General features: G+C 36.4%; 1 protein-coding gene across 17 annotated transcripts in view; it reads right to left on the reverse strand.

Annotated features, from left to right (window-relative positions):
- SYNE1 (spectrin repeat containing nuclear envelope protein 1) overlaps positions 1–14,367 on the reverse strand; it is a 298,651-nt gene that overhangs the window by 102,208 nt on the left and 182,076 nt on the right. For 14 of the 17 annotated variants that reach the window (XM_050314877.1, XM_050314878.1, XM_050314876.1 and 11 more), the window contains 6 exons: positions 13,013–13,198; positions 10,425–10,547; positions 8,134–8,316; positions 6,741–6,884; positions 3,228–3,422; positions 2,054–2,194 (listed from right to left, as the gene is read on the reverse strand). In XM_050314877.1, coding sequence (XP_050170834.1) covers positions 2,054–2,194; positions 3,228–3,422; positions 6,741–6,884; positions 8,134–8,316; positions 10,425–10,547; positions 13,013–13,198 — 972 coding nt within the window. Of the gene's footprint in view, positions 1–2,053; positions 2,195–3,227; positions 3,423–6,740; positions 6,885–8,129; positions 8,317–10,424; positions 10,548–13,012; positions 13,199–14,367 lie in introns of all 17 variants that reach the window. The other 3 variants (XM_050314879.1, XM_050314865.1, XM_050314862.1) reach the window with 1 other exon arrangement.

The following is a 14,367-nucleotide window of genomic DNA, read 5'->3' on the forward strand; positions in this document are numbered from 1 at the left end:
TTGTTAGAAATGTAAAAACAGAGCATAGACATCTGAATTCAGACTAACTATATTTCAGCATTAAGAGATGATAGGAAAGATGATGAAAGACTGTAGAGAGATTATTTGGGATGAATCAAAAAACAGTTGTAGCTCCCAACCTTCCCCTCCTCAATCCCCACTTCATGAGAGCTTTACATTTTTTTCCAAACACCAAATTCATGGGATTCTTTACTTTCTAGAGTTCCTGTTCACATGTTTTTCTGGTAGTTTGCAGGTGATCTTCCTTATTTCTCTTAACACTGGTTACTTTTTAAAATATTTTAGCAAAAGTTTTGCTGATTTGCTGTAAAACACACAATATTTATAACTTACATTTGAACTTCTAGTTCACTAATCTCTAGAATTTACTTTTTTAACCAACCTGGGCATTCATCATGATCAGCACTGGTAGTTTCACAGGTTCTTTAGTTTTGATCTCACGTGAGTGTGAAACTAAGCATTTCGTAAGAAAACCACTGTGTTTTGGAATGTCCTACTACTTGTTTAGCGTAGGCAGTTCATTTCAACATTAACCACACTGAAGACCTTCAGCTGCAAGCTTTTTAGATTATTACAATAGCATAGATCTTACCTCTCTCAAAAATCAGCTAAATGAAAGACATAATCTTTTTGTTCAATTTTTCCCTATTAAATCACAGATTCTAAAACTTGTATTTTGGTGTCAGCTCACAGTGCAACAGCATCTTCCCTGTGTTTTCCTTATTGTCTGAGTTATTGGAGCTGTTTGACTTCTTTTACATTTACAGAGAAATGCAGTGAACTGATGTCCACTTTGTTTATTAGTAAGCCAGCTGTTCTCAGTCCTTTAACTCCACCACAGATTAAAGGTGTCATAAGACTTCTGTGTTGAAATATATAACTGCCTTTCTACTGTAAGTAAATTTTACAGGGAAATTTCTGATTATCTAAAATGACAGAACACTAGAAAAATCCTTCTTATTCATTATAAAACTCTTTTGAAAAGCTGTGTAATGCTGTTGAAGATTTTGTCACCATTCTTACTACCTTACCTTCGTATCCTTTCTTATATTTATCCTAATTTATATTTAGCAACTTCTACAGAACCATATGCATTTCTGAAATTAGCGGAAGGAGTCAATGGGCATCTTGTGCAAACTTCTCTAATTCTACTCAGCAATGCAACTCAACACACTTTACCCTTCAAGTCTGCAGTGGTCAATTTTTGAAGCAGTCATAAATGCAACACAAACCAATAAACCACAAAATACAGAAGAGTGGAGGTTTTGACGGCTCCTAAGGATCATTTCTAAACCTCTGAAGTTTAACATTTTATGTGAGCCTTCATGCACATGATGCTCAACATGCTGGCTTGATGGTTACATTTTAATCAATGCTCATGTACACTTGTTCCTATTAAAAGTTCCACAGCCCTCAGTTTTGATTTAAAATTTAACTTCAGTTACTTCACTGACCTGCCTCATTAGCACTTAAATTAGATTGTAATGGCAATGAACAATGTTGGAATGAACAGTACATGAAAAAAACACACAGAAGTTAATAATTGAAATGGTATTCAGTGGCAGATATCAAGCTGTGAATTCAAAGCCATAATGGCAGTGGTATAATAAGATAAATGTATATGGACATAATAAGATAAATGTATATGGACATAATGCAATGTTTTATTATGGGGAGTACAAAAAAGTATTTTTTCTTAAGATTCAAGATTCCATTGAGTACTACTGAGAAAATAAAAATTAGGTTCTAAATAAAAAATGCTAGTGACATGGAAGAGCTTTGCAATTATTACTTGAAATTTACTTTTAAAAAGAATGAATAGCTGTAACACCAGATTTATACAATTTAAACTCAGAAGTCAACATCTGTATCCATTTTAAATGAGAATCTGAAGGTTCAGTTTGGTTAGAGGTTAAGCCTCAGCTTCTTGGAGCTATAGGTAAATATTATCTCAGATATTTAAATAAACCACCTGTGGAATGGAACCATGCATGACTGAGATGAATGTGAATGAATGCCAAGAGGGAGGTACCTGGTTAACAGAAGCATCTGTATTAGCCACAGGTGAAGGAGAGCGACAGGCAGGTGGAGAAGAAATCTCACTGTTGGTTCCCTCCTCCCCAGACTCCTCAGTGACAGGGGAGAGCAGCGTGTGACAGCGACCAGCAGTCATCTGCCACAGGAAAAGCAACCCCAGAGCACAGGAAGAAAAACAGTTACCTCAACTTAGGCTTGACTTAGACTGAGATCAAAACAACACATGGCCAGAATAACCATGACATTATTTAGTCATGCTTCATGTCCTACACTTACCAATTTAGAAATGTGGTTAAATAGTCTTATTTACTTGTCATACTTCAGTATGAACCTTCTGTCCTGTACCATAACCCTACCTTGAGTAGCAAGCAGCTCAATAATAATAAATTCAGGTTTGCCTAGATGTCTTCTAATACAATCACCACTGCATACAGAAACACTATGGAGAGCTACAGAAAAATTCAGTATTTGCCTTAGTATCCAGGTCCAGTTAGAACAAGAAACAGGTTTGAAAAATAAAATACACACAATCCAGTAGCAACATATCCTTCTTCCTTCTCCAACGCTGTTGTACAATGATAAATCCTGAAATCTGCACTCTATTTTCACTCAGACAAAAATCCCAGTAGCATCAGCAGTATGTTTGTAATGAGACCCAGGTAACAAACAAACAAAAGCAAAGTGAGTCAAACTCTGTCTATGGCAGTACTTAGCTTTCATTCAACACACTCATTTGAGAATATAGCAGCATACTGTCAATTATCACATCATCATTTTAATACAAGGGCTTTAAAAATATGGTGGGAAAAACCTATACACTGCAGCATATTATTAAATAAGACTTTATCTGGTTTTGTCTTATTCCTGCTATTCATTAATTTCTTAGCATTTGTTCTTTCATGCTGATGGTTACAAAAAAGCACAATATTTGCATATAATTACATAAAACTTTCATGTATTTCTCTGTTAAATAACTTCATCCTTTATCAACAAGTCTTGAAAACCCATATACAGTAAAGGAAAGCTGCAACTTCCCTTGGTTTGCTACACTCCAGCCATTTCAAAAGCAGATGTAGATATGAGCTGTGGCAATTTGCTACACAGGAGTGTTGTAATGATGCAAAAGCAAGCAGTCAGATAAACAGTACAGAGACCAATGCATTGCTTACCATAACAACCGAGGGATGAGTGGGGTGTGTTGGGAGCAGGTCTGAATCCAGCTCCTCCATTCCGTCGGACAGCCCCTCCACTTCTGTCACTGTCAGCAGCATGGTGGCATGTTTTGCTTTCATTGTCAGCATCTTGCACTTTGAATTCAAAGAAGCAATTTGCTCCTGGTATCCTTTGATCTTCTGAGCCAGCTCCTGAGGAAACATTTTTTTTCCCTATTGCAGAGGCAGCCTGTAAAGGCCACAGGACCGGCAGCATTTCAGCTTTGGTGGTGAAGTCAAGCTCTCCCCTCCAAGCCCTGCCTATAACATCATAGCGCCACCGCTCAGAAACCCCGCATAAGCCGCCGCACTCGCTGACAAGCAGGATGTTGATAGCAGAGGGAACAAGCCGAACTGCGTCTGGCTGCACAGCTAAACCGCAGAGCCAACAGCTTTGGAGCGAAACCGGAACAGGGCTGCGAGAGGCTCTGCAAGCATGATAACCGCAGAGGGGGAGACGGAGGGACACCTCACATTCGCATCCAGCCTGAACCTGAGACAATGTCTTTTAGCTTCAGACTGCAGCAAAGGGGAACGTCTCTCCCTCTGCCTGCCCTATTTTTTTCCCCCGTTCTACTTCCATTTATCTGAGGAAGATGAAGCTCCCCCGCATAGTGCATGCCATGGAAATGAGGTCATGTGGCAACCACAACTGTAAAAAATGCTTCATTCAGCTCTCATCATAAAGAATGAATTGTTCAAACAATAATTCGCAGGGTCTAACAGCATCGAATGTGATAGGAACAATCAGCCACATAATAAGATTAAATGCAGACTGGATTGCTTTTTGCCACTGTTTGGATAAGCTGTATATTAATCTCATTTTGATTTTGTGTAAATCTTCAGAGTTTAAAGCTGACCTGTACACAGGACTAACCTTTCTTTAAAAAGAGCTGGGGAATCTGGCTTAAAGCAGAGTATATTTTAAAATATTGAGGGGTTTATGGTTATGAAATGGTCTATTTGAGTGGCCAGACACCATCACAAGCTTAAGTTTTGTCAAAGAAAGATGAAAATGAACAGCCTTATGATTATTCATAAGAGTCTTGTCTTCTCTCCTATCCTGTACTGTTGCCTCATTCAGTGTCCAGTTTCAAAGCTTTGAATTATCATAATTAAAATAAAAAATGGTGAAAGAGTTTCACATTTCTGTTGAAGCTGTTGTTCCTGTATCCCTAGAGGCTTGGTAATAAGTTAAAGTTTTCATCTATAAAGTGAAAATACTTATGTAAGCTTGCCTCTTAAATCAGTGATTATTTCTTCAACTATATATTTCTGCTTTATTTTTATATCTGCTTTTATTTCTTCAACAAACATGAGTTTTCAAGGAAAAGTAACAACAGAAGTTGCAAGATCCAGTAGTCATATTAATATGCTATTACAATATATTTCCAAAAGTAAATAAGACTACTGCTTCAGGCTAGTAAAATTTAAAGATTTTTTTGGTTGTGTAACATTTCCAACACGCAACTTCCTCAAAATTATAGTGCAGAACACTCGTAACAAGAAATACGCAGTTAGAAACTGCAACAGCACAAAGACTGAGGATGCACTTGACTGCTTGGGTTTCAATGGCACCTGGTCCCTATCTGTCACAGCTCAAACAGTTATCTACTGTGGCAAACACCAGTCATTCACTAATGCTCAATCTATGACATATCTGAGGCTCAGCAGAAAATTGTTGTATTCAGTATATTACTTCAGTATATTCAGTATATTACTTCATTCAGTATATTCACTTAACTCCATCAACATTACTGAGGTGCAATGACATTTGTGGTATTAGTGTCCAATGCACTAAGTGTCTACGATACCTCTTTCAACTGAAAACAAGAAAAAGGCAAAAATGTGATTGAAAAAAAAAAAAAAAAAAGGCAACTTATAAAGCAATGTCTTATGAGGTACTGTATTATCCATTAAAATAATTCACAAGCATGGAGATACTTGACCACATTCTTATCTGAAATTCTAGAGAAACATGGGTCAATAAGCACAGTATCTAGTTAGATACATGTACACTAATACAAGCTTCCTAAAAATCAGGATGTACTTTCCTTCTACTTTCTTCCTCTTATTTTAATCTAAATATAGCTATTATAAATGTTCTTTTAAGGTCTCTTTCATGCAGGCTTCAACAGGGAATCTGGTAAATGTTATTTTCTTAAATTAATAACATACTTAACAAGCACATTGACAAACTTGCTTTTTGAAGTAGTATCATAATATATTCCAGAATATCCCCTTCATGTTATGCTTTTTCACAGGCATTTAGCAGACAAAATCTGAGACAAAAATACACATATCTCAGTCTCTCAAAACTCCTTATCCCTAAACATGGAAAGCTTGCAAGTATGAAACTTGTCTGTTCTGGCTGACCCCAATATGTGCAGTAGAGTAACGCTGCTGTCCTCCTGCAGATGTCTAGAACAACTCCTAGCTACTAAACTTGTTCAAATGCAGACGAAACTTCAAGCTGCCCCATTTTTAATTCCTTCCTGCCTGCAGCATCATTCCTTCCTCTAGCAATATCACCCTGTATCACTGAAGTAATTCTGCTGCATTTGCTGATTCTGAACACTTGAATAGAGAATAGTAGCATTATCAATTCAATACTAAAAAAGCAGAAATGTTTGTTTACGCAAACTGCTCTTGAATTTATACTGAGTAACTTTTGTAACAACTCGATAAAAAACAAACAACACATATACCATTAGGTTATATTACACAACAGGACAGACAGCTTTAATTCAAAGGCAAGGAAATGGTGCCATCTGGTGCCATAACTAACACAGAGAGACCAATGGTGCATCTTCTATCCCAAGAAATACACAACAGACAGGAGAAGAGGAAAGGGGCTCAGAACCTCTCAAGGCAGCACAGCCAGAAGGCTGCAGAGACCATCCTGGCTTATTTGAGGGCTGATGATCAATGAGTCTGTGGGTAGGACCCACAATTCCACAGCACAAAACTCTTCCCAACAAAGACTTTAAATAACCTTTGGATTGAATGATGCAATTTCCCTCCAAATCAACTGTGGTTTTCCTGTGGTTCAGGTCCCTTGGTGTTGTTTTACAGATGTTACTGGGACAAAAATAAGCAAGTATTTTAGGATATACATGCATACATAATGTACATTTGGATCATCAAATAGTAGGGATTACCTGACTGCTCAATATTGACTTCTGGGACACTCCTCAGTCAAGTTCCAATGTTAACTGTCCCTTAATTATGCAGTGTTTTTGTTTATCACAATCTTGCCCACAGATTAGGACATACCTAACTGAATAAACATACAAATTCTTCACATTGTACCAACAGCAGGAATTTCCTCGCTAGTATTAAGTCTATTTGCTCAAGCAGCTTTGAGAAAGTCTGAAAACCTACCCAGTTAACATTACCATTGCTCATGAAAAGTTGTTTAGGCCAGTGAGCTGCCATTGAGCCCATGCTGATGCATTTTGGCTCTCATACCTCATTACGTGAGATCTGGACCTGGAGTTCCTGGATGTTGCTGGTTGCTATTGGCTTGCCTTGGATCTCACGATGGGCGCTCTCTATCATTTGCTGCAAATGTTTCATTTCTTGCTCATACTGCTCATACTGAACCACTGCTTCCTAGAGAGGGAAAAAAATACTGAGTTTTTTATTTACTGAAAATAAATTTTTAGTTAGTCCAAGTATGACGGATTTCCCTCCCCTGAAATTTACATCTATCTGGCACTCACATCATGACAAGCAAAGCAGGAGAATAGTCAGGAAAAGGTCTGTTCATAAATATTGTGAACTGTAATGATTTTAATGGTTTCATTTATTTAACTATTACCAAAAAAACCAGTTCACATAACGTGATGTTTTAAATTTCCAATAGAAGGTGGTATAACTTCTGAATTCCAACAAGTACCTGAACTAAACATATCCACAAAAAGATAGCACTACTTAAGTCTCATGGTTTTGCTATAAAGCATTTTCATCTGCTTTTTCACTTCAAGCATTCATTTATGAAGTGGAAAGCCTATAAGAAAAGCTTAGATTTAACAGAAAATACAACTGGGAGTGGATTACAAAGATTGATTCAGATCATTGTCCTACCAATGTAGTATCAGTTCTTTCTATCTTAGTTTCACCAGCAGTTTGTCTAACCCGTTTTTGAAACTTTCAGTGTGACATTGTATCCTTCTTTGCATTTAAATATCATTAATTATCCTTAATCATCAAAAGTCTCTTCTGTTATCTAACTTTAAATTCGGTAGTTGTACTCTAGGTCACTAGGTACTTTTCTATCACTAAATATCAGAAACAAAAGCTTACACTATTCTTTTACATGTTTAATTATGAATTCAGACATTCAAAAATCTCCAAGTTTATTTATATTTAGGAAAAATTGAAAATGCAAATTTAATAGATGTTGAATGATTTCAAAATCTGAAAACACACGCATATAAATTTTAAATAAAAATAATAAAAATCATTCTTATTATATTAGAAAGTTACTTAATTAACTCAGTAGTTTTTATATAATCTTTAGAAGCAGCTAATGCTATAATGATGCATTAATTTTATTAACTGATCATATATATTATAAAATTAACCTGCATACAATCATGTATTAGCTATTTGCCTAGTCAATCCTTATAACATTACAAAAATCATAGCAGTATCAGGAACAGAACCAAGGTGACAGTCAGATGGCAATTAACATGATAATGAATGTTAAAATCAGGAATGAATGAAACTTAGTGGGGAAATTCCTAACGGTACTACGGAAAAGAGGAACACACAGAGATATGAAATTCTGTGTTTCTATCACAATTTGTATGTCACTGTTGAAGTCACTCTCAGTAATGTATGGGATGGAGTTACTTGCCTGCATGATGTTGCACTGCTGAATGGCCGTGTGCTGCAGGCGGCTGGCCTCCTCTTGGAGACGGAGGGCACTATGGCATATTGGCAAGCCAGTGACCACCTCTTCAGGAATCCTCAAGGCACTCTGGCAGTCTTGTACTGCCTGAACTTTTGGCTTCAGTGACTCCATTTCAGACAAGAGATGCTAGAAACGAAGTCAGTGACACAATAAGCCAATTTTGCAGAACTCCCAGAGCATTCCATATAGCCAAAACCAAATAATGATAAGTTCATGAAATAAAAGAAAACATTGATTATCTATTTTCTAAATTGAATATAATCAGAGTACACTTTCTCTGGAGTTGCTCGTGAAATGAGCACTCTTTTAAATATCAGTTAAGTAAAAACCCCATATACTAGGGATAAAAATAATTAATAAAAAAGCATAGTAGTACCTATTTTTAAGTATCTAAGTAAAAAATATTTCTAGTAACAGATTTGAAAAAAAATAGATTTAGAAAATCCACAAATTGAAGCAGAAAAGGTGTCATTTATGTACACATATATTTTAATGTTAAAATCTGAGTGGAATCCCCTGCTGAGACACAGAAACACATTTCAAACCAGAAAATGAATCTCATTGTGTTCACAGCCTTCCTTTGAAAATACAAACCATGACTGTAAATGTTGCTTAAAATTCAAAAGACATTCAGACAGAAAGGAATACAGCTACACAGAAACCTTTTTCATTGAATCATCACAAGCTGGATGCCTTTGGTAATAGTGTCTATTCCATACACAATGTCTATTCAAGCTGTCTGTTCATATGCATGAAAAGAGTCTAAGTGCAACAACGGGAGAATAGATTTTATCACTATTCTTTTTATCTTCATTGGGGATTTTAATGTATTCACAGAAAAGAAAAGAAAAACAAAATGAAACAAAACAAAAAGGAAAAGGCAAAGTTGAAGAAGAGAGCCTTAGCACATTAGAAAAAGATTTTAAATTCCATAGCTATAAATCAGCTAGACAATGTATGAGGCAAAGAGGGTTAGAGAGACTGGTTATCTCTCTTACCCTTAATTGCATGCAGAGAGATACCTAAAGTGGGTCTGAAGTGCATACAGATGAAAGGATCATGGTTTGTTTTTTATTTCTGTGGTTTCACACCATACAGTGGGATAATCTAACCAGAGATTTGCTATAATGACCTATTCCTCAGACATCACTGGTGGGGCCTCTCCTCCATCAGGCCCCATACTGCTGGCAAAGGGCGCCTTTATTTTTCAATCCACACCCAGAGGCATCCTGGGGGCTGCATGCCAGTTGTGCACTCTCTCTGGTCTGGTGAGACAGATGCGAAGGGGCTACAGCCCCCTTCTTTACAAAAGAAACTCATACTGTGAGACCTGCTAGAGCCAGGACAGAGAATACACATAAAAACTAGTGTAAACTCCATATTCCTTCATTCTTATGTTGGGTGACGTGTTTCACTTACACTCTTCAGGGCCACACTCTGAAATCTGGCTGCAAGTCCCCAGAACAGAGACTATGTATTTTCTTGAAAAGGGAAAGCTATGCAAATTTACCTTTCATCCACATGCTTTTCTGCAGATTTTAATCCTACAGTGAACCTGTTAACATTCAGTTTTCACTGGCAGAATGAGACAGTTAAATCTCTGCATTAGCTTGCAGAAAAAAACACTTCCTAAGAAACTCAGAAAGCTCTAACTTGCCTTGTTTTTCTTGTCAAGAGACTGAGACCAAAATCAACATATTGACAAATCTCCATAGTAGATTAAGTGCAATATAGAAAGACACAGTATCTTACGGAGGTAATTCAACTAAACATACAAAAATATAACTGGGCTTAAGGAAATCTGAATTTTCTCTTAGATCTCCAGATTACTATGGGGAAAGATTGCAACACACTAAATCGTTGCATCTCTCTCTGTAAAACAGGGATAACACTCTGGACTTCCTTTTTGAGTATTTAAAGAACCCCTTGACCAAAAGCACTAGGTAAGAATTGGGCTTTTTTACTATTATTAAGATAGATTAAATAGATTGGTTCCACACTTCTCAGAATTGCATCAACCTAAGAACAGACTCATAAAGGATTATACTTCAACTGCTCCCTTTAAAGGAATGATTCTTCCTGTTCCATCCTCTATTTCCTTGGCAGTATTTTGGGGCAACACTGTGAGAGAGTGACCAACCTAAGAAGCACAGCAATCAATCTCACCAATACTCATTATTCTTTGTGTAAGCTCGCACTACTCAAATGCTAATTTTGAGGTCCTGGTCTTTCACCTGTCTGTGAGAAAGTTGCTCTTTCAAGCTCAAATGCCCAAGCTCTGGAGAGGTCAATGTGGCTTGGGCTTGCTCCAGAGCAGCCTGAAGGGATCTCAGCTCAACTTCAAATTTCTTCATGTCCTGTAATACAACACATTTGAATAAGAGATCAGTGAGAAGAAAAAAAAAATCACTATAAATATATCTGTCTGAATTTTGTAGCTACATCCCCCTTATACAAAGTGAGAAAACTAATTTGGAGTTTTAACAATTACTTTTAAACGTTTAAAAGATTGGATAAAAATACCAGTTTTATGACAGTCTAGAAAAAGAGATTGCAAAGGCTGAGTTATTATTTTAAGTACTTTTTCAATCTGAAATACAGCATATACTTTATAAAACTAATTTCATAGAGTTGAAGGCTTAAAGAACTGAAGATGTCCTCTAGTCAACTTCCTGAAACAAGACAAGGCATAACTGCCTTATCCTTATAGACTGTTTTTAAAAACCACTAGCAGTGGAGTCCCACTTATCTCTACAGGCAACATATTCCACTATTTCAGTACTGGATTTTTGTAGAAAGTTTTTTTCTGATAATCTAACAGGAAGTCACCTCTCGTTGCAATTTCAATATTTTACTTACTATCCCATGAATACGCAAAATAAGTAAGTAAAATCCCATTATCTTCATGTCCACAGACATGAAGAACAAATTATCTCTGAATATATCATATGTTAAGATAATCCTTTTCCATGCACCTTTTCTACAAATTTATACACACAGCACAATCATCACTCTCCTCTGCTCTTAACCCAGTTGGTCCACATCTTTCTTCAAGTGCAAAATTTGACACTTACTAGTGATGAGTAGGCAGAACAGAAGGACTACTTTGCATTCTTTACAATTATATACTTTATTTTCTGCATGGTGTTTGGATTTTTTACAACAATGCTGCACCATTCACTCATTTTTCCATGAAACCCATTATTAAACTTATGACTTTTCAACAGGGTGCCTCAAACCAGTAGTCCCTCATTCAGAAGCAGAACACATGCCTGGTTCTTCCTGTCTAAACATAACAATTTACCACTGTTTTTGTTGAAAACTAGCCTAATGTTTTTCAGGTATGTATGGTGTTATATGGTATATATGGTGTTATCTAAGCATCCCAAAAGCCATAATCTCTAAAACAGCATCCAACTCATTAATTACAAATGTTGAATATTACCAGGTCCAAGGGAGAAAGCTATAAAACCCTACTTGACGTATTCCAGCTTTTGGGCTGTAAATCACCGATAATTACATATCAGTAAGTTTTCTAGCCAGCTTTATACCTACATATTGTTTTTTCAACTAGATAAAGTTCTTAACTTTGTTAATAACGATATAATGTGAAACATTACTAAAGTCAAGACATACGATATACCTGTGAAATTATATACAAAATGATGTACTACTTTCATGTAAAATTGGACACTCTTGATACGATTTTATTTCTTCATAAATCTATCTTGCCTTCTATTCATCTCCATGCTTTCTTGTAAGAATTTACAAATAGTTATTTGATTGTTCCAGTCTTTCTCTGTGAACTGAAGCTAGTAAGTTTTACTTCTTCTATGCTTACTTATATGGAAATATCTGTTTTGTTTCATGAAAAATGATAAAAAAAAATCCTTCAGCTCATAAACTGTGGTTCACTGATTTATGTTTTTGTTACAGAAAGAAGTATTTTTCAAAACCTCTATGTTACACTGTTATGACTGCTTTCTGCCATATCCTATAAATGTTGTGAAATAAAAGTCAAATTTTTAGCCTTAGCTGCAACTGTCCTAACAACTGATAGCCTATTCTCTTAGATGCCTTTAGGTATTTTCCTATTTAGTACTGTATAACTGTAGCAGGTGGCAGTAGAAGAACCCCTATAAATATATTAATTATAACATTAAAATATTAGTTTTTTCCTGGATGCTTGTATCAACTTAAAAAAAAAATAATTGAAATTTCTTGCTCTGAAGGCAAGAGCAAGTAGCAAAGATTTCCATTCTTGTCCCTATGTCTTGTGTCTTGCACCAGTTTACCATACCTTCAGGCACTGCATAGACATAACACACATTTCCATTAACAGCAATCCCATACAGAACAGCTGCACAGAAATGTCAGGGACATGAAAAAGCATGTTCATTCTTTTCATTGCACTCCCTTGCAGAGGTAAGTCTTACATAATGGAATCCTGGTCTGGTCCAGTACTGATCTGAATTATTGATAACAGGCTTTAGATATTGATTAAGAATAAAAAAAAGGAAATGGCAGAACATAACTGTCAGCAAAGACACATTTCAAGTATCTAAACACAGGTGCTCAATGCCATTTGAGACACATCATGATCCAAAATACATCCATCCAGAAAGAGGACCTGCTGAAATATTGTGCCTGTCTGAAAAATCACCTGAAAGTATCTCAAACAGCACAAGATATCTAACTTTAGACAACACAATCATGCCCTTTATAAACCATGGATAATCTTCACTGCTAATATAATATCCGTAATATGACGCATACACCCCCCTAGCTGCCAGTTAGCATTAGGAAAACTGCTTTCATTTACCTTGGCAGCATCTTGGAGATTTGGTAGCTGCATTTTGATAACTTGCTGTAATTGCTCTGTCCGACGCCCTAGTTCCAGCACTTGGTGGGACATTCCTTCAGTACAGTATACACTTGCCAGATAATCAATCCTCTCGCTCATGGCCTCAAGATCACTGTGAATCTCTCCAGACTCATCAAGCATGGTCTAGATGGAGATATGAGCAAATTGAAGGTCAGATTAGAGCTTCAATGACACATATATTTTAAGTGTATTCCTGTTGTGCAAACTCCTCAATCTGTACCCATATGTAGGAATATAATTAAGTTTGACTGATTTCCTGTAAGACTTAGTCAATATGCTTAATTCTGAATGTATGTTGAAGTGTTTCAGCTTATGGAGACAGGGAAACAAAAGATTAAGTCATGAAGCTTCATCAGCTGTACTTACTGACACACTGATTTTAGTGTTTTGCTATACATACTTCAGTATAAAAATATAAAATCCACAATCTATGGAGAAGATTTTTTCTGGAAGCCTGATGTACCTAACAGAAAGTAGAAAAAAAGCACTTGGGTGCAGTGTTATAGCAGGGCAAAAGCCTTAATGCTGCCTAAAAAAATCACTGCCAAAGTATTCTGTGGGATGGCACTGGTTATACTGTATCCTCATCATATTTTGAAGAAGGGAAAAAGTTGTAGCAAAACCAAAACAGAAATTCTATCTCCAGCTATCCTCAGAATAAGTTGCCTGGAGGTCCCTATTCAGAACACGAAAGTGTATCATACCACATTGCACCAATGTAAGAGAATGCAGCTGACAATTAAATAACGTACATATAAAAACAATAATTAATGCAGTCTTAGTTTGGTATTAGTGAGATGTTAGTATCTTATGATGCTTTGATTTGTTTCGCATGGTCATGTAACACCAGGTAAGCTGGAACCTTATCAACATGCTCCACTGATCCCACACACACATTCCATGTGCAGACACACATCGAACACATTGCACCATCACAGGGACATCAGGTCACTCTGATGTGAAGTGTCCAGGAAGCAACTGGAAGAAACTCCTCTATTCGGCAGCAGTTTGAGAACATTTGGTATGAAACTCATTAGATGAGAAAAAAGGCTATTCCAATTTTGCATAAAAAAACCCCAAAAACAAAAACAAACAAACTGAAACTCATGTTTGATTAACTTAAGTTTTATAGTAATAGCTGCAATAACGTTTGGTGTGATAAGAGTCACAGTGTATGGACACACTATTCAACCAAAACCTACTATGAAGCCAATGTACTTGAGTAAACATGGAAATCAACTTTGAATCACATAGTTTTATTCCACAATATATCTTAATTTCCGTGTTCAAAA

The sequence above is a fragment of the Myiozetetes cayanensis genome, unplaced genomic scaffold, assembly GCF_022539395.1.
Source record: "Myiozetetes cayanensis isolate MyiCay16 unplaced genomic scaffold, myiCay2020 scf2-11, whole genome shotgun sequence".
Lineage (NCBI taxonomy): Eukaryota > Metazoa > Chordata > Aves > Passeriformes > Tyrannidae > Myiozetetes > Myiozetetes cayanensis.